General features: G+C 42.1%; 1 protein-coding gene across 2 annotated transcripts in view; it reads left to right on the top strand.

The window, feature by feature from the left end:
* Positions 1-15845, top strand: part of LOC119972621 (elongin-C) — a 37275-nt gene extending 21430 nt beyond the window's left edge. For both annotated transcript variants that reach the window (XM_038809628.1, XM_038809629.1), the window contains 2 exons: positions 9923-10066; positions 12527-15845. In XM_038809628.1, coding sequence (XP_038665556.1) covers positions 9923-10066; positions 12527-12717 — 335 coding nt within the window. In that variant the 3' untranslated portion in view covers positions 12718-15845. The remainder of the gene's footprint in view (positions 1-9922; positions 10067-12526) is intronic.
* Positions 15846-24392: the final 8547 nt, after the last annotated feature.

The raw sequence follows: 24392 nt of genomic DNA, 5'->3' as shown, positions 1-24392 counted from the left end.
CGGTGGAGGAAGAAGAACAAAAATGGACTATTATTATAAATGTTAGCGTGTTTTGTTTTGTTAAACAAAAAAAGTATATTTAATGTTAACATTTCTTAAAGGAAAGTGAAAAGGTGAAAAATGAAACCATCTTGAAGTTGATGGGTTTTATTTTTCTTGGAAGGAGGTGTCATGTGAGGGTCCCTTTAAGAAAAGGTTTTTTTAATCAAATGACTGCGGTGATGTCACTGATGTGGGTGGAGCTGGACTGTGATTCTGTCTTTTACTTTCGTTTTGAGCTGGAAGCTGCTTTGTGGCTCTGATTTTTTTTTTTTGGTTTCGTTTTCAGTTGGGGAGCTGCATTCAAACCAAGAAGGTGTATTTTAGTCTCTCTCTGCATGCTAAAGAATGTCTCCAGACCATGTGATAACTTCGCAGTAATGCCTGTTTCTGTGAGGAATGCAAACCTACTGTTTTGTATGAAAAAAGGGTGTTTGGCTTATGGATGTTGTCAGGAAAGTTACTAAGGGTTACCTATGAGTACTGTATCTTGGGGGGGTATTTGTGTTGGTAGTTGATACTGTGTGTTTATAAAATGTCAACTGGATTCATAGAATAAACATTGTTTTGTTTAAAAATATTTAAGATCTCTGTTGCATAACACCTGGAAAGTGCACACTTGTGCTCCTCATAACCCAAATCTATTAAAAGTTGTAGGTCTTAAAAGTTGTAAACTGGGCAGCACGGTGGCGCAGTGGGTTAGCCCTGCTGCCTCACGGCGCCGAGGTCCCAGGTTCGATCCCGGCTCTGGGTCACTGTCCGTGTGGAGTTTGCACATTCTCCCCATGTTTGCGTGGGTTTCGCCCCCACAACCCAAAAGATGTGCAGGCTAGGTGGATTGAACACGCTAAATTGCCCCTTAATTGGAAAAAATGAATTGGGTACTCTTTAAAAATTAAAAAAAGTTGTAAGCGAACCCCTCAAGGTGAATTTAATGTTACCCCGCCATGTCACTAACCCACACCCCCGACTTCGGGGGCTCCGAGTCCCTCCACCCTAGTAAAATCCGTATCCAGGCCACCAGGGAGGCAAGACCAGGACGTCGGCCTCTCTAACCCCCTGAGTTCCCGGGTCTTCCAACACACTGAAGATCGCCACCTCTGGACTTGCCACCAACCTCATTTATAATACCTCTGAAATGAGTTTCAGCTCTATTGGGAAAGAACCGGGGGAGTGGGATTAATTGGATAGTTCTTTCAAAGGAGTTTGTTGAAATGTTAAAGCCATTCATGTGAGCATAAGTCAACGAATGCAAGCAAAGAGAAAATGCTGGAGACTTGCGGTGGCGGCTATGAGGGAGTAGGTCGCATACTTGGTGGCTCCTGCTCTGGTCGGACCTTTGGAACTTTTCCCCCGACTTTTCTGTGGTTTTGAGTCTTGATTTGGAAAGTGCGGACATTTAAGTACTGGATGCACACAGTGGTGCATGGAACTGAGAACCCCAAAGGACCGTAAGGGAAGAAACAGAAAGATAAGCAAGGGCTGGGTAGAAGTGGCTGCTGAAGTTAACATTGCCGAGGTTCGGACCCCTGCTGCGACGGCCCAACCATCGATGGAGGAGCTGATGCAGGCCATTCAAGTGGCTTCGCCAGACAGAAACGAGATTGTCTCGACCCAATAAAGGAGTCGATTGATCGAATGGAACGGAGGCTGGATGCCCAGGATCGGACAATCCAGATGTTGGAGAAAGCGCTGCCGGACCAGGAAGGGCACCAAACAGTGGTCAAGCTGGAGGTGGGGATGCTGAAGATCAGCAGAAGAGGCTGTTAGAAAAAGTGGAAGAGCTGGAGAACAGTGTGCGCTGACAGAATTTGAGAATTGTCGGTCTCCCTGAGGGGGCTGGTGCGGGCGCTTTTGTGGTAAATATGTTCCAGAAGCTTCTGGGGGAAGGGGCTTTCCCCCGGCCGCTGAAGGTGGATAGGGCATACAGGGCAATGGCGAGGGAGCCACGGCCGGTGGGATCCCCCACCCCAAGGGCGATGGTGGTGCGGTTCCACAGATTTCTGGACAAAGTGTGTCCTCCAGTGGGCCAAACGCACCAGGAGCTGCAAGTGGGACAATAGTATACTGCGTGACAATCAGGACCTGAGTGTGGAGGTGGCCAGAAGGAGGGCAGGCTTCAGGCAGGTGAAGGAGATCCTGTTTAAGAGGAAAGTGAAATTTGGGCTCCTTTACCCGGCCCGCCTGTGGGTCACCCATAAGGACCAGCACCACTACTTTGAATCGCCTAAAGAGGCGATGGACTTTGCCAAGAAGAAGGGTCTGGCGCAGAACTGAGGACTTTTCGGACTTAAGCGGCAGCGTCTTTCTCTCTTTCCTTTTTTGAACGATGTATATATGGTTTGATAGTTGTCCTTTTTTTTTTGTTTGTCTTTGAAGTTTGGGTGAAGACGGGGAAGTAAAAGATATTCGGTCGTTGTTGGGGTTGTTTTTGGTGTTTTGATGGGGGTGGTTGATGGGGGCTTTCTATGTTTAATTTCGTATTTTAATTTGCACTATTAAGGGGTGCGCGGTCGGGGTCTCTGTCTGTCTTGGGCTGTCTCCTATGGTAATTAGGTGATTGTTTGGTCTTGGTTTGATGAGGGAATTGGTTTTGATGGGCGGCACGAGGGGGAGGGGAGTAGGGAACAATAGGTGGGAGACTTTGTGGCGCCGGAGGCGAGGGCCAACAGGCTAGTTAAGTGAGCTAGTTCACGGAAGCACGGTGGGGGGTGTATACTGGTTCAATACAGGGCAGGCGTTGGGCTTTAGAGTGATGTTACTGGGGTGGGGGGGAGCTATTCTGCTGACGAGGGAGGGACTTGGGTCTGGGGATGGAGAGGAGGTCAGGGGTGGGGGCTTCCTGGTGGCGGGCAGTTGGCGGCGCGACGCAGGGGTGGGGGGGTGCAGAAAGGAGGATTGCTAATCGGTGGGGGAGGGGGTGAAACGGTGCCCCCCCAACCAGGCTGATCACCTGGAATGTTAGAGGGCTGAATGGGCCTGTCGGGGGGGGAATGGGACAACTCATCGCCGCCGACTCATCGCCAGCCCAACTCATCGCCAGCCCAACTAAAAATTGAAATTCATGGTGTGCTCAATAAAAATTAGTGGAGGTGAAAAGACTTATTTAAAATTGAAATTCATGGTGTGCTCAATAAAAATTAATGGAGGTGAAAAGACTTGTGTTATGAGAAATACCGCGTAAATATTCAATAGGAATCCTTTCATTAAAATTTTGGACTATCCTAAGAATGCGGTTATCAGTATCTAGGTATCTTTTTAATTTTGCTGGTGGTGCACTGCCAGCTATAAGCAATTCCAAATAACAGTCTCGTCCTTTTTGAACTTTTCTGAGTGCATTAATGAATTTCCATATTGTAGAATGTTCCATCCCTAATTCCATTTGTAGTCTTCTGTTTGCTGCTTCTGCGTGGTTGTTGGTTCTGTCTTCATGATTTAAAGTTCGAACATACAAATTCCACATTTCCATTGGGAAGAGTGGGGCACGTCTGCTATTTCCGCGTCTGTTTAACTGACCTATATAATTGTTTTCGAGCCAATTCAGGATTGGCAAATGCTCTGTAGATAATTCGTCAACTAAGGCATCAATATAGGAATCTATATGTTCGACAGGGACAAATGCAAGAGCCAGTATCATCTTGACTTGTAACGAAAACTTGCTGTCGTTATTATAACGAGAAGTTAGACCCGAAGCCGCAATGTGCTTCTGCATATTTTGACTAAGGTGAAAGAAGCACCCTTTTAATTCTACGTTTGGAAATATTTCTTTGATTGCACTAAATGCCGCGAGTTCAAAATCACATACAATTAATTTCATGTTTACGGTGGGCTCAATTTCTTTTATCATTTCAAATAACCTTGAATATGTAACTTTTTGCTTGTTAGGTAAAAGAGCATAAAGTACTGGGATGACTCCTCTGAATTTTTGAGCCAGTACAATATAAACCTGGGAAAATAACTTCGGAGCTATCTTAAAGGTTCCATCTACATATCAAACTTCTGATGAAGCCAACTGTTGCAACCAACTTCTCCTTCCAAACAGCAAGATTCTGTCTTCTCCGGGACCACTGTCTTTTAGTAAAAAAACTTCCTTCTGGTTTGGCTCCGTTTCGTAGGTCGCATATTCATCAGGGATTGCTAATTGATGAAGGTCAATTGGGTCTGGCAGAGGGACGCTAATTTGATTCCGTTTCCGTCGAATTGTTTTCTTCAGAGCAGACGCACACGGTAGTGATCCTTGTTCCGCTTGGGAAACATTCGCCAAAACTTCATTAATCAATACACTTGGGTTTTCCATTGTCTCCTCGGCTCGGGTTTTAATTTTTGTAGTCGTCCTTGCCACTTCTATTCGTATTGGTGAAGAGTCATGGGTGTGAGTATTTATGAATTTCACTACGTTTCCAAATCTTGTGTGAATTCTTGCTTTGCATCTGCTGAGCTGTTCACATCGCCAAAACATCAAATCGCCTTCGGTTTTACTGAATTTATCAAAAATGAACAAATATCCATTATGAGAAAACTTCTCTTTGCCTCGCTGACTTAAAATTTGCTCCATTGTAAAGGGTTTAAAATTGGAAGAATTAAAATTGAAGTAAAGGGTTTAAAATTGGAAGAAATAAAATTGAAGTTCCTGTCCTGAAGGTCATTTGTGGATCTAGTTCGGTTATTACTTGTTATGTGGAGGAGCAGATTTATTTGTTGACAAATAGGTGTGTTGGTAATTGAGTAATTTGTGGATCTAATTAGTCGGTAATTACTTGTTATGTATTTGTTTTTATTATTATTGTGGGCTGGCGATGAGTTGGGCTGGCGCTGATTTGGCGGCGATGAGTTGTCCTAGACCCCTGTCAAGAGGGCTAGTGTGTTCGCGCACCTGAGGGCTCTGAAGGCTGACGTGGTGATGCTGCAAGAGACGCACCTGAAAGTGACTAATCAAGTTAGGCTGAGGAGGGGTTGGGTCAGGCAGGTCTTCCATTTGGGGCTGGATACTAAGACGAGAGGGGTGGTGATTGTAATTAATAAGCGGGTGGAATTCCAGGCGGGCCGTATTGTTTCGGACAGGGAGGCCGTTATGTCATGGTGAGCGGTAAGCTGGAGGGGAGGAAGATGGTATTGGTCAACGTCTATGCGCCAAACTGGGGCGATGTTGATTTCATTAGGAAGGTACTGGGGAAGATACCGGATTTGGACTTGCACAAGCTGGTGATGGGAGGGAATTTTAATACGGTTATTGACCCCGGCCTGGACCGGTCGTGCTCGAGAACGGGGAAGGTGCCAGCGATGGCAAAGGGGGGGGGGGGGGGGGGGGGGGGGGGGGGGGGGGGGGGGGGGGGGGGGGGGGGAATTGACCCATGGACATTTAGACAGCCGATGGCTAAGGAGTTTTCTTTCTACTCGCATGGACACCGAGTGTATTCCCGGATCGACTTTTTCATTTTGAGTAGGGATCTGCTGGCGGGGGTGGTGGACACTGGGTACTCGGCCATCACTATCTCGGACCATGCCCCACATTGGGTGGAACTGCAGGTCAGTGAGGAGAGCTTCCTGTGCCCGCAGTGGCAATTGGACGTGGGCATGTTGGCGGATGAGGCGGTGTGTGAGAGAGTAAGAAAGTGTGTGCTGGACTACCTGCAGGTCAATGATACAGGGGAAGTCTCAGCAGCGGTGGTCTGGGAGGTGCTGAAGGCAGTGGTGAGAGGGGAGTTGATTTCAATCTGAGCACATAGGGACAGGACGGATAGGGCAGAGACGGACTGACTGATCAAGAGATCCTACGGGTAGATAGGAGGTATGCGGTGACCCCAGGGGTGGAACTGTTAAGGGAGCGTCAGAGGCTGCAGGTGGAATTTGGGGTACTGTCCACAGGCAAGGCAGTGGAGCAGCTTAGAAAGGCGAGGGGGACCTGTATGATTATGGGGAGAAGGCCAGCGGAATGTTGGCTCAGCAGTTGAGGAAGAGGGAGGCGGCCAGGGGAATCGATAAGGTGGTCGACGGGGATGGGAACCTGGTAGGGGATTCGGCTGGACTAAATAGGGCGTTCAGGGATTTTTATAGCGGACTTTACCGCTTGGAGCCCCCCCTGGGCCCAAGGGAATGAAACGCTTTTTGATCGGGCTGACTTTCCCAAGGGTGGGCAGGGAGCAGGTGGGTGTGTTGGGGGCTCCAATTAGGGCCGAAGAAATTTCTGAGGCCAATGCAGTCGGGCAACGCTCCGGGACCGGATGGGTTCCCAGTAGAATTTTACAAGAAATTTTCGGGGATATTAGGGCCGTTGCTGGTTAAGGTTTTTAACGAGGCAAAGGATAGAGGCGTGCTGCCCCCAACGATGTCACAGGCCACCATCCCGTTAATTTTGAAGCGGGACACAAACCCGGAGCTGCAGGCCGATCTCATTGCTCAATGTGGACGCTAAGCTGCTGGCCAAAGTTTTGGCCTTCAGGATTGAAGATTGTGCGCCGGAGATGATTATGGAGGACCAAACCGGATTTGTCAAGGGTAGGCAATTGGTGGTCAATATTAGAAGGTTGCTTAACATGATTATGATGCCGCCGGAGGGGAGGGAGGTAGAGGTAGTTGTGGCCATGGATGCAGAGAAGGCGTTTGACCGGGTAGAGTGGGACTATTTATGGGAGATGTTTGGAAGCTTTGGGTTTGGTAGGGGCTTTATCGACTGGGACTGGGTCAGGCTGCTGTACCAGGGTCCGGAAGCTAGTGTAAGGACAAACAAGACGACCTTGGACTATTTTAGACTGTACCGGGGAACAAGACAGGGATGTCCCCTCTCCCCGCTGCTGTTTGCGCTAGCCATAGAGCCGCTGGCAATTGCTCTGAGAGCTTCCAGGGGCTGGAAAGGGCTAGTTCGGTTTGGGGGAGGGGGGGGGGGGGGGGGGGATAGGGTGTCGCTGTATAGGGATGATTTACTCCTATATGTGGCGGATCCAGGGGCAGGGATGAGGGAGATTATGACGACTTGGGGGAATTTGGCCGGTTTTCGGGATACAAACTGAATATGACAAAGAGTGAGATGTATGTAGTCCAGGCAAGAGGCCAGGAGGGTCGGTTGGGGGAGCTACCGTTTAGGTTAGTGAGGGACAACTTTAGGTATCTGGGGATACAAGTGGCGCGCGACTGGGGCCGGTTGCACAAGTTGAACTTGTCCCGGCTGTCTTGTTATGCTCTTGACTTAGCATAAGCTGCTTCCTTGATGTGCACTCTGACAAAGCAAGGTTCAGACATGGAGATAACTTCAACACGTTTATTAAACTATTAAAAATTCTCCTACTCTGATTCGATTCTACTGTTAATCCTTCTATAGCTACTCAGACTGACGAACCGGTCTGCTACAATCCACGTGGTGGGTGTGATGTTCAATCAACCCTGTGTCTGTACTCACTGAGTGTCTCCACTGGAAAGAGGATGATCACGTGTACTGTGTCCTTTATATATGGGTTGGTGTAATGCCCCCCCTGTGGTAGTGTGTATCGTGAATGCCCATTGGTCGTGTCCTATCTTACTGACCTATTGGTTGAATGTCTGTGTGTCATGTCTCTGGTGCTCCCTCTAGTGTCTAGCTAGTCTACGTATACTTACATTAACCCCTTGTGTATTTACAGTGATGCATATCACCACACCGGCTGGTTGAGCAGATGAGGGGCGAGTTTCGGAGATGGGATGCACTCCCGCTATCACTGGCAGGGAGGGTGCAGACGGTTAAGATGACGATATTGCCGAGATTTATATTTGTGTTCCAATGCCTCCCGCTTTTCATACCGCGGTCTTTTTTTAAGAGGATCAACAAAATCATTTTGGGCTTTGTTTGGTGGGTAAGTCCCCATGGGTGAAAAAGGTGATGCTTGAGAGGAATCGGAGGGGGGGGGGGCTTGCCCTGCCAAATTTTAGTAATTATGACTGGGCGGCCAATATTGTGGTGATAAGGAAGTGGGTTGTAGGGACGGGAGTGGCTTGGGAGCGGATGGAAGTGGCCTCATGCAGGGGCACCAGCTTAGGGGCGCTGATAACGGCACCATTGCCATTCTCGCCGGCGAGATATTCCACCAGCCCCGTGGTGGCGGTGGCCCTGAGGATCTGTTGTCAATGGAGGAGATCTGTTGGTGCAGTGAGGGCGTCGGTTTGGTCCCCAATATGTAACAATCATCGGTTCACTCCGGGGAGCTTAGATGGGGGATTTCGGGTATGGCAAAGGGCAGGGATTGAGAAGATTGGGGACCTGTTTCTGGAAGGGAGCTTTCCTAGCTTAAGGGTGCTGGAAGAGAAGTTTGGGCTGACAGCAGGGAATGATTTCAGATATCTACAGGTGCAGAACTTTCTGCGCAGGCAGTTACCACCCTTCCCACTCCTGCCACAAAGAGGGATTCAAGATAGGGTAGTATCTAGGGGATGGGTGGGGGAGAGGAGCATCTCGGACATCTACAAAGAATTAATGGGGTGGAGTAGACTCATACAGAGGAGCTGAAGCGTAAGTGGGAGGAGGAACTGGGCGGTGAGTTGGAGGACGGCCTATAGGCGGAGGCGCTGAGCAGGGTCAATGCGATCGCTACATGCGCAAGGCTCAGCTTGATCCAGTTTAAGGTGGTGCACTGGGCGCACATGACAGCGACCTGGATAAGTAGACTTTTTGGAGTGGAAGATGTGTGTCAGATGTGCGGGTGGACCAGCGAACCATATCCATATGTTCTGGGCATGCCCAAAACTTAGGGGATATTGGCAGGAGTTCGCGGATGTCATGTCCAGGGTATTGAAGACAATGGTGGAAATGAGTCCAGGGGTAGCGATCTTCGGGGTGTTGAAGGATCTGGGTGTTCAGGAGGAGGGAGAGGCAGATGTTCTGGCCTATTCCTCCTTAGTAGCCCGGCGACGGATACTACTGGCTTGGAGGGAGTCTTGGCCTCCAAAGTCAGAGGCCTGGTTAACCGACATGGCGAGCTTTCTCGGCCTGGAAAAGATCAAGTTCGCCTTGAGAGGGTCGGTGTCAGGGTTCGCCCGGAGGTTGCAACCGTTCATTGACTTCTTCACGGGGAATTAATCGTCAGCCGGGGGGGGGGGGGGGGGCTAGGGTAGTACACGGTAGGTGGTTAGATAGGCGGGTCTTGGAGGGACGGATGTCGGCGGCTGTTTTTTTTTTTATTACTGTTCTTTGTACTCTATTGTTTCTTGTACTGTGGTTGTTTGTTATGCCTAAAATACCTCATTAAATATTGTTTGTTTAAAAAAAAAGAGAGAAAATGCTGGAAAATCTCAGCAGGTCTGGCAGCATCTGTAGGGAGAGAAAAGAGGTAATGTTTTGAGCCCAGATGACCATTTGTCAAAGCTCAAAGAATGCTAGCACTATTGCTTGGTAGTGGAACAACAGTGATGTCCAGGTCTTGCTTTCACCTGGCTTTTTTCAACCAGCATAAAAAACACTCTTCCTGTTAAAATGTCATTCCAACAAAACCAAACTTTAATTCAAATAATGTTATAATTTAAACTTTTAACTAGATTGCTGCTTTCATGGCATTTGAGGGTACCTGCCACACAACAGTCTAATTCCACTTCGATGTATTTATTTAAAATCTATTCACTTTGTTGTTGTTTTTTAAACTTTCAATCATCGTTGTTTGACAATATGACGTTGTGTCACTATATGTCTTTCAAGTATTTTATAGCTGAGTTACAAGTTTTTATAAATGCAGGAGTTAGTTATACCCAATCTGTTGTAGTAATCTCGAGTGTAGAAATTAAGTAACGGCACTGTTTAAGGATCTAATATAAATTCAAATGTTTCAACAATTAAAACCTTGTGTGTTGATGGTGGATAGGTTTAAAATGATTTGAATTAAATGAACTATGGAAAGTTTAATTAAACACTGTTAATATTTGGCAGATGGAGAAGAGAGGACCTATGGAGGCTGTGAAGGCCCTGATGCTATGTATGTAAAGCTGATCTCCTCTGATGGCCATGAATTTATTGTAAAGCGAGAACATGCATTGACTTCTGGCACTATTAAAGCTATGTTGAGTGGCCCAGGTACGTTATACAGTCATTTGGTTATCCATAATTAGTAATGTATGGATCCATACTTTTGGAGCTTCTAGTTCTGTACCTCATCCACCCTAATCCAAACGTCCTATTCCTCTCTCTCCTCTAGCTGAGTTTTTGCAGCATTTTCAGTTTTTATTTTAGATCTCCAGCATCTGTAGTATTTTGCCTTGTCACAAAAAACACCCCACTCCTGTTATGAGATAAAGCACCTCTTTTTCAGGATCGGCTTCTAACATGCTGCAATATTTAAGGTTTCTGCATTAATTGTCCGCATGATGGCTCCCAAATATATAAATATATAATTACTAGGGTTAGAAAAGTACTATCTTAATGCACAGTCAATCTTGAGCACCACAGAAGCATTACAGCTAGAAAGTGATATCTTTAAAGTTGCATCAGATTATCTACATTACTAAATTTCTTAGCTCTATTTGTAGGCTGTTCATATCCCTGTGCTTTAGTTTACTGCAAGCATTTCACATGCGAGTTGTCTCCCTCTATATGCTTAAACAAAAATGTCCGAATGAATCTTTCATGAAAGTAAACTTGGTATAATGAAACTGTAGACTTATGTCCCTGAAGGGACGAAGAGGATAAGTAAGTTTAATGAAACTACAGTTTAAACATGGGGAAAAAAATCCCTGGGATTACAGATGAGTTTGTCTTTACCAAAACATTTTTTTTAGGTTCTATGGAATGGAGTGAAATTTTTCACATTTACACAAACTGTTGTCCACTAAAATGTAAATTTACTGCTTTGAAAAAAAAGATCCGTACCCATAAATGTTTACGCTTTTGTTTCTAAATCTGAGGAACAAATATTGTCTACAAGGTTAAATCTACTTGTTGGTATCCTTCTGAGTAATTTGGGCTGAACTGCATTATTCATCTAAAGACTGAAGAATAATTTAAATTTTAGGACTCCCTGCTTTAAACAAGAGAAACAACCTAAGCACTGAAATAATTGGTTGCCCATTTGTTCTGTTCCTTTTTTTAAAAAGAAAAATGAAGTATGACTAAGTTTTATTATTGATAATGCTCTCTTCCGAGTGTAGTTTCAGTAAATATGGTTAATCAGAATTACAGCTCAAGATAATCCTATTAAATGTTTTTATAAATGAGTTTTTTCTCTGCCCTATAACCTGGTTAATCTGATCTGGCAGGAGAAATTGCCAATCTCTGGAAACTTCCCTGAGGTTTTGGTTCGAATGAAGGGTATATATACCTTTTTAAGAGCGAAAGATTAAACAGACCTCCTTTACATCAGCTAACCTTGTTCTGAACCACAGATTACCAATAAACATGCCACATGAGTTCAGCTGGCGACAACTAATATTGCAGATGATGCCAAAAGCCAACAGGCAGTTTGGTTTTCATTATTAACTGTTGAGAAGTAGAAACCGAAAGTGGGCAAGGTTTTCCATGGTTTATGTTCTGAAATTGTGAAAAAAGAATTTTAGAGCATTACTATTATCTTCATGTTCCAATACTCCATCGGAATATGTTTAAAATGTCATCTGGCAGAATTCTAAACTAAACTGTTTCGTAGTGCAAAAGAGCTTTTGCATTCAGAAGCAGATTAGAACCTATCAATTGTTAGGTCAAGATGCCAAATGTCTTTTAATCCCCTGTTGCTATACCTATGAAATTTAACTACTTCCTTTCTGACTTTATCCATTGCCAGTATCGTGGTCCTGATTCTCTTAAATTTGAAATATTAAACCTATAGCTATTGCTTTTGCACAAGGTTAAACCTATTTGAATTGTATATAAAGCTTCCTGACATTAAATACAGTTGCTTGGGCAACAAAATAATTGGGTTTTGGTCAAAAGGGAAAAGAATGTAAACTTTACTCTTAAGCTTTGTTTTGGATTGCAGCTTCAAACTGCAAGTTCAGGACTTGGCTTAAGCAGCAGGATCACTGATTGGGAGAGCATCTGTGTCCTGAATGGTGCTCCTATGGTCTCACCAATGCTGCTGGGTAACTGTTTTGGAACTAAAACGAAGTTAGTGTGCATTTACTCTTTCAATCTTCGGGTACTGCAGCACAATTTATACTGCAGCATCCTCCCATCTCCCATGAGAAAGATATACAGAGAACAGGATGCATAGTTTGAACAACAACGGCATGGGAAGGATGAATACTGGTAATTGCTAACCTGTTACAATTAATTATAATGCCGTTGGCATCAATAGTGGTGTATATTGTAGCATTATCCTCCTCCTAATTTGCTGATTCCTGGTATATCTGGAAGTGTCTACAGTTGAAAGTTTTTGTATTTAAAAAAAAAACTATTTGGTGTAGGCGTTCTGGACAATCACTTTGTGTTCTCAAAGAGGGCAAAATTATCCATAGTACTGTCATCTAATATTTAATGTTGAGGATTAATCAAGATCTTAAATTGCAGTATTTTGATGTTGGTTTTTGGTTTTTAATCTTTCAGGACAGTTTGCTGAAAATGAAACGAATGAAGTAAATTTTCGTGAGATTCCATCCCATGTGCTATCAAAAGTGTGCATGTATTTTACCTACAAGGTTCGCTACACCAACAGTTCTACAGAGATTCCTGAATTTCCAATTGCACCAGAGATAGCACTGGAACTGCTGATGGCTGCAAACTTCTTAGATTGTTAGAAAATAAAAATGTAACTTATAACCCAAAAAAAGATGTTAAGCTTCTATATTTAACTACTTGCACAATCAATAAGTGACTTCAAAATGGTGTTGCGTCTGTGTCTGATAATTCACAACAAAATCTTTTCTTTTATCCAAGATGTTTTTTTTTCAAGCATTAAGTAAAAATAATGAGGATACTTTGGTTTCTTGTATATTACACAAATCAGACATTTTCTCCCTCCCATAATGTTCTATATTGGTGTGCAGATGGTTTGCAGCTGTTAACTTCCCTCAAATAATTTTCATGGAAAATGAATAGTTGTAGCCCTATGTATCCACGATGTACTGTTCCTGTGCTGATACAGTTCCCAGCTGAATTTCCATCCGCTACCCCTATAGAATTGACTAGTAATAAAGTGTCTTTAAAGTACTGTAGCCATATTGTATTGGTATGTAACTGCATTTGCTCTGCACCACATCATGGAGCTTCTATCAAAACTGAAATTCTAGTAGTTTATTTATAAGTCAGGAGTTTGTTTTTGTATTCCTTTATCCCTACCCGCAGTTACTATTATCTAAACTGTTCTTAAATTCAAATTCCTCTGTCTGGGTCGCATTGTCCCTATTATTTTTTAAGTTAAAGGAGACTACAGCTAAGTCTGAATAAGTTGAATGCCTTCTTAGTTTCATTTTTTTAAAAGTTAATTTACACAACTAAGTTTTATATAGGATAATGCAAACTTGAAAGGAGCCAGGGGTTCCCTATGAGTGTCTGTCCATTACTTCAAGTTTCTTCAGAGAATCTACTTTTTTATAATTCTGAAATTTATGTACTTGTGGTCAACTTTCATGTTCAGGCTGAAAGACGTCATTACTAAGTAATGAAACGCATCTACATCTTAGCCCCCAGTAACACTCCATTTAACAATAAACAGACAAAATGAAGACCAATGCTCCCCTTTTGTGGCTCTCGCCACTTTTTTTGGATGGGCGGATGTCAAATTTCTATTTCTTTTACAAGCTATCTTTTTGTAATTACTCTGAACAATTGGTGTCAAACTGAGCTCATGTCCACCAAGAATTGGGTTGAGGCTGTCCAAAATTCACTTCCATGTTGAATGTTTCCAGTAGACTGAAAAATTGCTCATCCTGTTATACTTGAGATTCAAACCAAACATCCAGTTACTATTGGGTAGATTGCTACTTTACCCAGACTCGTCACTATTGCTGTAATTTCCTTTTTGGCTTTACCTTCCTTCCCTTTCCCAACCCCAAAAAGATTTTCAATTGATATACCACTCCATTCCACTACAATTGATTCATACCAACAAATGCCAAGTGTACACTAGGATAGTACCACAAGATTGTAGAACCAGTAAGTGGATAAACAAACCCTTCATTCCTTTAATTCTTGTTTGCTGGTTGTTTATAGAGTAGCTTTGATAACCCCTCGACTGGGAATGAAGGAGGATATAAACAAATAAATTGTCAAAATATTTTTTAAAGGCTCAATTGATGAAAAATAATTGTTTAGTTATGGAAATGTTCAATACTTAGGAGGTAGTCGTTAACTGTCTACTCTGATTTTAAACTAATGAAATCTGTGTCATTACCAAATACTTTCCATTGCACTATTTTTATTTTTATACTAATATTTGATATTCAGAAATTCATATGTGGATAGATTGAAGCCACACGAGTTAGTGGTGGCTGTCATTCCCCACCTTCCACTATCTCTTCTTCCACCACCACCCAGTAAATAATTGGATATGTGAAAAATATTTTTAATAGGCAAATTGATTATTGAACCTTCAAGATCTCGAGTCTGACAACTTTGAATCTGGATGTCATTGTTTAAAGATGAGCTGATTCAATTGAGCTCATATCTCTGACAAATCTTTCTAACCGCTAGTTCCATCTCCAGCAGTGCTGTGCAATAAATTAGTTTTCCTATTAAAAGCACCATGTTTCATAGTTTTCCTTCCATACTAAACTTTTTGTAACAAACTGCTGATCCTATTTGAACACTTTGACATACTCACAAAGAAATATTAAATACTGGGAATTTTAATTCAAGAGCTGTTTTGCTGCAAAGGCTCTTTGTGTGCACTTTTAATTTTACTAAGTTTTGCATACACAGTGCCTCTGTACGTTTCATATGAACTGTACATTTCACTTTTTTTGTTAAAGAAGAGTACTGGTGCATACCTTTTGTCACATTATAAATCACTTATTATCAAGCCGGCCATCACTTATACTTGCTTCTCATTGATTCCTCCTATTTGACCTCTGATCCTCTCAGCTTAATCATTTTATCTCATACCTCTGATGCTACTCAACCTGCCTGAGGTTTGTCCTTCAATTAAGTGACCTTTCTAAAATGTGCTGCTAATTATTTAAAACCTTTTTTCGTTTGTCAGCATTTATCTGCAGGTTCCTGGCCATCAGTTGGGAACTAGAACATTTTCCTGGGTACTTTATCCTTCCTCTCTTGTGCCATAGCACCTTGCCCAGAGGATTTGTTTGTAATTACTATTCAGCCATCAGTCAACTTTAACATGGGTTCCTACAAAACTTACCACTCCAATGTTTACATCCAGCTACCAGTGTTTTGTTTTAGTGTTGTTTCTAGGGCTTGTTTTATTAAGTATAATTTTGCCAGTTGTTTTCAAGTCCAAACACTGAGTTCCCCACATGCCAGTTTTGGTGTATTTTGCTGCAGTGATGAAGAACTTTAATAGGTAGTGGCAGAGGAAACTCTGCTATTTTGAGTGCTGAACTTGTTATTGGTGAAATAGGTTCTGGAGTATAGTATGCTGTTGAGGTCACCGTTCCTCAAAAACAATAGATATATTGAAAATATTCAGAAGAATGGTTCCACGTCTTACAGGACGCAATGGTGAAAGACTCAAATAGGTATAATATGTCCAGAATCTTTGAAAATAATGAAAGTGTTGAAAAGTTAATGGTAAAAAGATTGTTTGAGTTAAACTTTTGAGTTATAACAGCTATATTAAAATCTGCATATGTGTACCCCCTGTCCGCAAACTTTACTTCCTGTTCATGATTGGTGTTTAACCATTTTATATTAGCATTTTCCATGTATATCATCATAATGGTTTGTTGATAAAGGAATTGAATCACTCAATTATTTATTTTTTTAAAGTTCTGCTATTTTGTTCTATGTTGAAATATCTAATATCCAAAATAAGATTTCAAACAAAAAACAGACATATATTTTACCATAACCTGGTAACTGCATTAAAGACTTGAAGGCCTTGGCCTCAACCTCTCCTAAGAGCTGTGGATTGGACTTGATATTTTTGCCCCTATTGGTGGTTTTGTTAGCTGAAGGTAGGTTCTGCAACTTGAGCGGATATACAGTCTGCACAAATTGAAGGTGCATCCATTACATTTAGACAAGTAACAATGTTTCTTTGACTTTAACAAAATATATTTTACTGTTTTGAAAATTTAAGGATAAATATTGAAAACTCTATTCAGATAAAATTTGAGTTAAGAAATGTCTGAGAAATAGAAAATGATGACACTGCAGTTATTAAATTAATATTGGGAGATACTTTTTAAAACAATCTGAAAATGTGTCTTTCTAATTTGAGTTTTTTTCAAAAGATTATATTTATAATCAAAGCCTATGATTATTACCTGTGTTTCGTGAACAGATAGGAAATACAGTAGTCAAATTACTTTAAAAAAAATATTTTGATTGGTTTCACATTTTATATTACATACTTCAGTTTGAATGTTGAGTTGTAAGTGTCATACCAGCGTGCAGTATTTTACAAAGGCAATCAAGGTGCGGTTATAATTATACAAAGCAAGAGAGAAAATTAAAAAACCAACAAAGTACAAACCAACGAGGCTTGCTATACATATTTATATTTGCCTGCTTCATCTCCCTTGGGTGGCTGTGGGCCTCATTTGGCCAGTCTGCCTCAGCTGCCCTGCCTATTGTTGGCCCTAGCTTGTTGCTGGTCCCCCGTTTGCCCTTGGTTCTGTCCCCTATGGCTGTGCCCCCCTGTGTTTCGCAGTCTTATGAATTTTTACTCCTCCCCCTTCCCTTTCCTTTGCTATTTGTGGCTCGCCTGATTTCACCCCCCTCCCCCACATTCTATTGGCTGTTGGCTACAAACGGGTCCAAGAACAAATTGGTAACGGGCTTCCATGTTTTGTGACCGCCCTCTTCCAACCCGCGGATGGCGAACTTGATTTTCCCCGGTTGGAGAAATTCCGATAGATCAGACAGCCAGTCTGCAGTTTTGGGTGGTGCTGCTGATCACCAACCGAGCAGGATTCTTTGGCGGGCGATTATGGAGGTAAATGAAAGCCATCAGCCCCCTTCCCCATGAAGCGCTCTGGCTTGTCTGATACCCCAAAGACTACCACTTTCGGGCTTAGTTCAACCCTCATCCCCACAACCTTAGACATTGCCTCAAAGAAGGCTGTCCAGAACCTGACAAGTGTGGGGCATGCCCAGAACATATAGATGTAGTTGGCCAGGCCTCCCTAACACCATTCACGTTTATCCTCCACCTCTGAGAATAACCTTCTCATTTGAGTTCTGGTTAGGTGTGCTCTGTGCACCACTTTCAGCTGCATTAGGCTTAGTCTTGTTCAGTGCTTCGCTCCAGAGTCCCCACCCTATTTTGATCCCGAGTTCTTCAATTTTTCCCTTGTCTCATCCAGCGGGGAAACGTGCCTCTTCTAACAGTCACCCATACAAGTCCTTGCAGTTCCCCCTTCCTAAGTGGCCCACGTCCAACAGACCCTCCATCATTGAATGTCCTGGCGTCCGTGGGTATGTTATCTCTTTACAGAGGAAGTTTTTGATTTGTAAATATTGATTCCCTTTAGGCAGTTGCAACCTCTCCATCAGCTCCTCTAATGTCGCTAGTTTGTCGTTCATGTAGAACTCCCTAATTGTCAGACGGTGCTAGTCGCTGTGGCTGGTGCGAACCTATGATTGAACCGCCCCCCACACACGTGCACAAACGTCATGATCATTTTGTCTACATATTTTTTTTAAAGCCTTGGGGATGTAGATCGGAATCGATCTGAACAGGAAGAGGAATCTGGGCGGTATGGTCATCTTGATCGTCGGCACCCACTCTGCCAGGGAGAGTGGGAGTGAGTCCCACCTGCAGGTCCTTCTTTACTTCCTCCACCAGACTTGTCAGGTTCCATTTGTGGATCCGTGGGCAATTTGGATCTCCAGGTAGCAGAATGTGTTCTGGACTTATTTTGATGGCAGATCCTCCAGCTCTGCCCCTCCTTTGCCAGTTCAGTAGTCAAATTACTAACATTGTGGGACCGAGAAATTCACAAATTGAGTATTGTATTTTTTATATTGTCCAAACCTCTGCACACCATTTACCTCCCCTCCCACCCCCCTTCCATTTTACAGGGTGTTTTTTATCACAGGATGCATCCATTCATATACAGGGATGGATGTAAACAGTATGCACAAGGCAAGTACAAACCAGCTGGATGTAAATTTTTGTTTGGCCCATGTCTCCAGTGTGTGGTTGGTGAAAAGCAAAGGAATAAAGTTTGACTGCATCTGTGCAATTGCTTGCTTTTCATTACCTGCTGTGTTTTTTTAAATCTTGATTTGCAGCAGCACAAACTACAGCAGGCCTGGTAGGTCAGAACTCTGTATTTTGCTGTGATAGAAAGAAGAAAGGCAGCCAGGTCAAGTTTCGTTTCCCATTCTCTGAAAATGCATCCAAATGATGGGTGGGGCAGAAAAAATAAGTTGTGTTGCTTTTCCTCATTTAAGTATTTTAAAAGAAAATTTAAATTTTGAAAGCAAAGCCTCTAATTATCTCCACTTTTAGGAACATAGGAATTAGGAGCAGAAGTCGGTGATGCAGCCTTTTCGGCCATTCAATCAGATCATGGCTGATCTCTTCCTGGTCTCAACTCCACCTCTCACCCATATCCCTTTAACCTGTTTTATTATCAGAAATATATCTATCTCCTTCATGAAGTAATTTAATGATTCCGATTCCATCGCATTACGGGGCAGTGAGTTCCACAAATTTACCACCCTTTGCGAGAGGTGGTTGTTCCTCCTTTCTTCAGGTTTCGCTGGCAAAAAATCTAAACAATCAAATTTCGGTCGTCTTGCTACTTTTTTTAAAAAGGAAACAAATCAAAGGAAATTTAGATCAATCATTACTCATTAAATTTATCTTAAACTCTTATACTTTTCTCAAGTATTATTCGAAATCTATGACAATGTAAGTGAATTTGATTGTTATTTACAGCCTTGTGTGTTTGAAATAGACTCATGTTAGCAACAAAGTGAAAGCGATAGGTTGCATTGTAAAAGATTAAAGTACTGAATCAAACAAATTTGTTTAAAAGCATAATGGTGCCAAACTGAACATAAAAAGTTGCTTTTCAGTTAATTCCATTTACCTTTGTATTGTGGCATTTGCTTTTTTAAAATAAGTTTCCATAGAGACTCCTTCAACTCCCTCAACAACATGTTAAAATACGGACACTCCAGTTGCTGTTATGCATCCAGTAGCATCTCCCCACTTTGAGAAATTGTCATTCCTTTGCTATTGCAAACTTTGAATATACTATATTGGATTTCAATTACTTATTTTCCAAACTGAGTTGGTTTTTCATTTGGATGAATTTCAGCTCTTTGTAATCATCATTCACTTGCTTGTAGTTTTATATCTTCAGCCTACTTATATATTTGTGTTGTAGATGATACTTTAATTTTCTTTATAAAATTCCAATAATTTCACCCTAGAAGTATGCCATTCTGACATGGATGGAGAAGCTTATCCTGTAAATTAACGATGCAAATTCTCAATTGACTAAAAATTGATGCAAAAAGCAACATTGGCAGCCATTAAATTGGAAGACAAAAAATATGTGGCATGGCTAAGTGCGAAGCAATGCTGAAGTAGACATAATTGACTTTGAAAAGAAAATTGCTTATATTGATAGTAGTTCAAATCATAGCAGTTTGAGAATTTAAACTCAAGTTATGAAAATTAAAATCTGATACAATTCCCATTTCAGTGGGCACATTGTGTATAACCTTGGTATAACATGGTAGCCATATGAAAATGTTATTACTCATTAACATCTGCAGCTTCCTGACTGCTATCTGAAAAGTAGTACGTCTACTGCTGGAACCCAAACTTGACTAAAGGCTTGGGATCCTCAAGTCTGTTCTTGCATGCAGTGAGATCATATCTGGTCTGAGATCTAATTTCAGATACCACCTTTCTGCCATATCCCTTAATATCTTTGATTAATTGTTAAACCAATCTCAAATGTAAAACAAGTGAAGAAGGCACTCAAAAGAGTGCATACTTTTGCCATGAAGTGCTAACACAATTTTAAAATGCAGCTCTTCCTTTAGTTTTTTTCCATGCCTGGTTGATGCTCTGTAATGTCAAAGCTGACAAAAACTAAGTGTTTACAGTTCACTGAAGAGGTTTGAAACCAAACGGCATCCAACAACCTCCACTGAAAACTCTGCTCACACAGTTGTGACAATTTCCACCATGACAGCTGAAACAATCAGCAATGTTCTAAAGCATTCAACAACACTCCAAATAAAACAACCCACAATATTATTTTTAAAAAGCCAATATACCCCATCTCCCAATGTTAATGGTGACTAAGAAATTACAAACCTGTAATTATGCCAAGTAACCTGTTTTTCTTTGGGCAATATTTAACCCGTTACATTGAAATCCCTCATTAAATTTTTATATGTATTTACAGACTAACAAATGGGTGAAAACATTACCTCCACCCCCTTGCGTGGCAGAGGTAATTAACAATTAATCTGGCATCAATTGTCACTTGCAGAGAGAGTTCTAAATCTCTTATCACCTTTTGCATATAGAATGTTTCCTAAACTTCATTCCTGAAACATATGGCTCTAAGCTCTAGACTATGTTCCCGTCCTAGACTCCCAAACCAGTGGAAATAATTTCTTTCCTATCAGTTCCCCTTAATATCTCAAACTTCAATCACATCACCCTTAAATTTCTAATTTTCAAGGAATACAACCATAATTCATGTAATCTGCCTTTGTAAATTAATCTCTTGAAGCCTGGAATTCTACTTTTGGTACCTTTTCATCATTTAGAAAGTACTCTTCTACCCTTTAAGTCCGAAGTTGGTGACCTCACGCTTGCCTACAATGAAATCTATTTTCCACAGTTTTGCCCATTTAATGTCTATCAATATCTTGTAACTGTATGCTTCCTTCTAAACTGCCAATCTTTGTGCAATCAGCAAACTTTGATATGTGGCTTTTTAAACCCATCATCAAATTTGCTTATGTGAATTGTTAATACGGATCCTTGCAGGAGACCACTAGTTGCATTCCCAATAAGAGTACAAGCCATTGTCTTCTCTGTGTTGCACTAAAGCACAGTATGTCTTAACCTGTATTCTGTGAACAAATGACTACGTATAAGCTTGTTTCATGAAACAATTCAATATTTATTTACTAGCACACAATTGTTAAGGTTAATCAATCACACACACATGCAGCATAAGTTACACTATAAAGCAAGTTCGCCCAGACCTCAACTTCAAATGACTGGCAAGTACCGGACAGATAAGGCTTTTATCAACAAAAAGGAAGAACGGTAGAAAGAGGGAAAATCGACCGTGGATATCTAAGGAAATAAGGGAGAGTATCAAATTGAAGGAAAAAGCATATAAAGTGGCAAAGATTGCTGGGAGATTAGAGGACTGGGAAATCTTTAGGGGGCAACAGAAAGCTACTAAAAAAGCTATAAAGAAGAGTAAGATAGAGTATGAGAGTAAACTTGCTCAGAATATAAAAACGCAGTAAAAGTTTTTACAAATATATAAAACAAAAAAGAGTGGCTAAGGTAAATATTGGTCCTTTAGAGGATGAGAAGGGAGTTTTAATAATGGGAAATGAGGAAATGGCAACAGGTTTTTTGGGTCGGTCTTCACAGTGGAAGACACAAATAACATACCAGCGACTGATAGAAATGAGGCTATGACAGGTGAGGACCTGGAGAGGATTGTTATCACTAAGGAGGTAGTGATGGGCAAGCTAATGGGGCTAAAGGTAGACAAGTCTCCTGGCCCTGATGGAATGCATCCCAGAGTGCTTAAAGAGATGGCTAGGGAAATTGCAGATACACTAGTGATAATTTACCGAAATTCACTAGACTCTGGGGTGGTCCCGGTGGATTGGAAATTAGCAAACGTGACACCACTGTTTAAAAAAGGAGGTAGGCAGAAAGCAGGAAATTATAGGCCAGTGAGCTTAACTTCGGTAGTAGGGAAGATGCTGGAATCTATCATCAAGGAAGAAATAGCGAGGCATCTGGATAGAAATTGTCCCATTGGGCAGACGCAGCATGGGTTCATAAAGGGCAGGTCATGCCTAACTAATTTAGTGGAATTTTTTGAGGACATTACCAGTGCAGTAGATAACGGGGAGCCGATGGATGTGGTATATCTGGATTTCCAGAAAGCCTTTGACAAGGTGCCACACAAAAGGTTGCTGCATAAGATAAAGATGCATGGCATTACGGGTAAAGTAGTAGCATGGATAGAGGATTGGTTAATTAATAGAAAGCAAAGAGTGGGGATTAATGGGTGTTTCTCTGGTTGGCAATCAGTAGTTAGTGATGGGCTCCGTGTTGGGCCCACAATTGTTCACAATTTACATAGATGATTTGGAGTTGGGGACCAAGGGCAATGTGTCCAAGTTTGTAGATGACACTAAGATGAATGGTAAAGCGAAAAGTGCAGAGGATACTGGAAGTCTGCAGAGGGATTTGGATAGGTTAAGTGAATGGGCTAGGGTCTGGCAGATGGAATACAATGTTGACAAATGTGAGGTTATCCATTTTGGTAGGAATAACAGCAAACGGGATTATTATTTAAACGATAAAATATTAAAGCATGCCGCTGTGCAGAGAGACTTGGGTGTGCTAGTGCATGAGTCACAGAAGGTTGGTTTACAGGTGCAACAGGTGATTAAGAAGGCAAATGGAATGTTGTCCTTCCTTGCTAGAGGGATGGAGTTTAAGACTAGGGAGGTTATGTTGCAATTGTATAAGGTGTTAGTGAGGCCACACCTGGAGTATTGTGTTCAGTTTTGGTCTCCTTACTTGAGAAAGGACGTACTGGCACTGGAGGGTGTGCAGAGGAGATTCACTATGTTAATCCCAGAGCTGAAGGGGTTGGATTATGAGGAGAGGTTGAGTAGACTGGGACTGTACTCGTTGGAATTTAGAAGGATGAGGGGGGATCTTATAGAAACATTTAAAATTATGAAGGGAATAGATAGGATAGATGCGGGCAGGTTGTTTCCACTGGCGGGTGAAAGCAGAACTAGGGGACATAGCCTCAAAATAAGGGAAGTAGATTTAGGACTGAGTTTAGGAGGAACTTCTTCACCTAAAGGGTTGTGAATCTATGGAATTCCTTGCCCAGTGAAGCAGTTGAGGCTCCTTCATTACATGTTTTTAAGGTAAAGATAGATAGTTTTTTGAAGAATAAAGGGATTAAGGGTTATGGTGTTCGGGCCGGAAAGTGGAGCTGAGTCCACAAAAGATCAGCCATGATCTCATTGAATGGCGGAGCAGGCTCGAGGGGCCAGATGGCCTACTCCTGCTCCTAGTTCTTATGTTCTTATCTGTGACTTACAGTCCTCAATGGTTGATTGTTGGTCTTCCTCGTTCCTGGCTTTGGTGAAGGATCACCATTGTTGGTTGCTGCTCAGAGAGAGATCAAGGGGTTGCACAGCACCTTTTATCACTGGGGATTTTGCGCCCTTTTGGACGGTCCCAGGTGAGCTACCAATAAATTGATCAGAGCTTGATCACCCTGATCAATAAAGTCCAACCAAGGTTTGTCAACCTTGATTGGCAAGGTCTGCACTTGCCAGTCATGTCCATTAGTGTTGAGGCACGTAGGCCTTTCCAAATAAGGAAAATAGACGCAGTTGTCACTGATACTTGTAAGCAATTTGTATGTAAGCCCATTGTCTGGAGATGGCCTTTTGCCTGTGCTATTTGCAAAGTCTGGGCTGCAGCGTATATTTATTCTGAGCTGCAGCCTGCTTGTCCTCGATGTTGGCCACTTTTCCCAGCATACCTTGCCAGATGCAATTTTAGGTGGCTACACATGTTTCCTGCTACTCAGCTCATTTTCGAACTAGATCAATAATTTGCCTTCAATTCCATGAGCTTCATCTTTAGCTAATTGCCTTTTTATGAGGGACTTTATGAATGTCTTCTTAAAGTCCATATAGCTTTTATTTTTACATACACATATTTCAGATGCTTCCTTTTCCATTCTCTAGAATTGTCACATCTAGCGATCAAGAACCCATCTCTAAAGCCCAAAGTAAAATCTGATCAGGCCAGAACCATTGCTCAGTACCAAACAGTGATAATTAGGAAAGATTATCCTTCATAATCTAAATACGACAGGTCCTTCCTTGGTTAAAGGAACTGAAGTGTCTCATTGACAAGCATGACGTAATTAAAATTCAGATGTTCAGTATGTTTTTTAATTATTTGAATTTTTGTACAATTATTTTTTCAATTAAGGGGAAATTTAGCATAGCCAATGCATTAACCAGCACATCTTTTGTGTTGTGGGAGTGAGACCCATGCAGACACTGGGAGAAT

Source organism: Scyliorhinus canicula, chromosome 10 (genome assembly GCF_902713615.1).
Source record: "Scyliorhinus canicula chromosome 10, sScyCan1.1, whole genome shotgun sequence".
NCBI classification, from domain to species: Eukaryota; Metazoa; Chordata; class Chondrichthyes; order Carcharhiniformes; family Scyliorhinidae; genus Scyliorhinus; species Scyliorhinus canicula.
The sequence above is the reverse complement of the archived record's forward strand: the minus strand, read 5'-3'. Positions and strand labels throughout refer to the sequence as shown.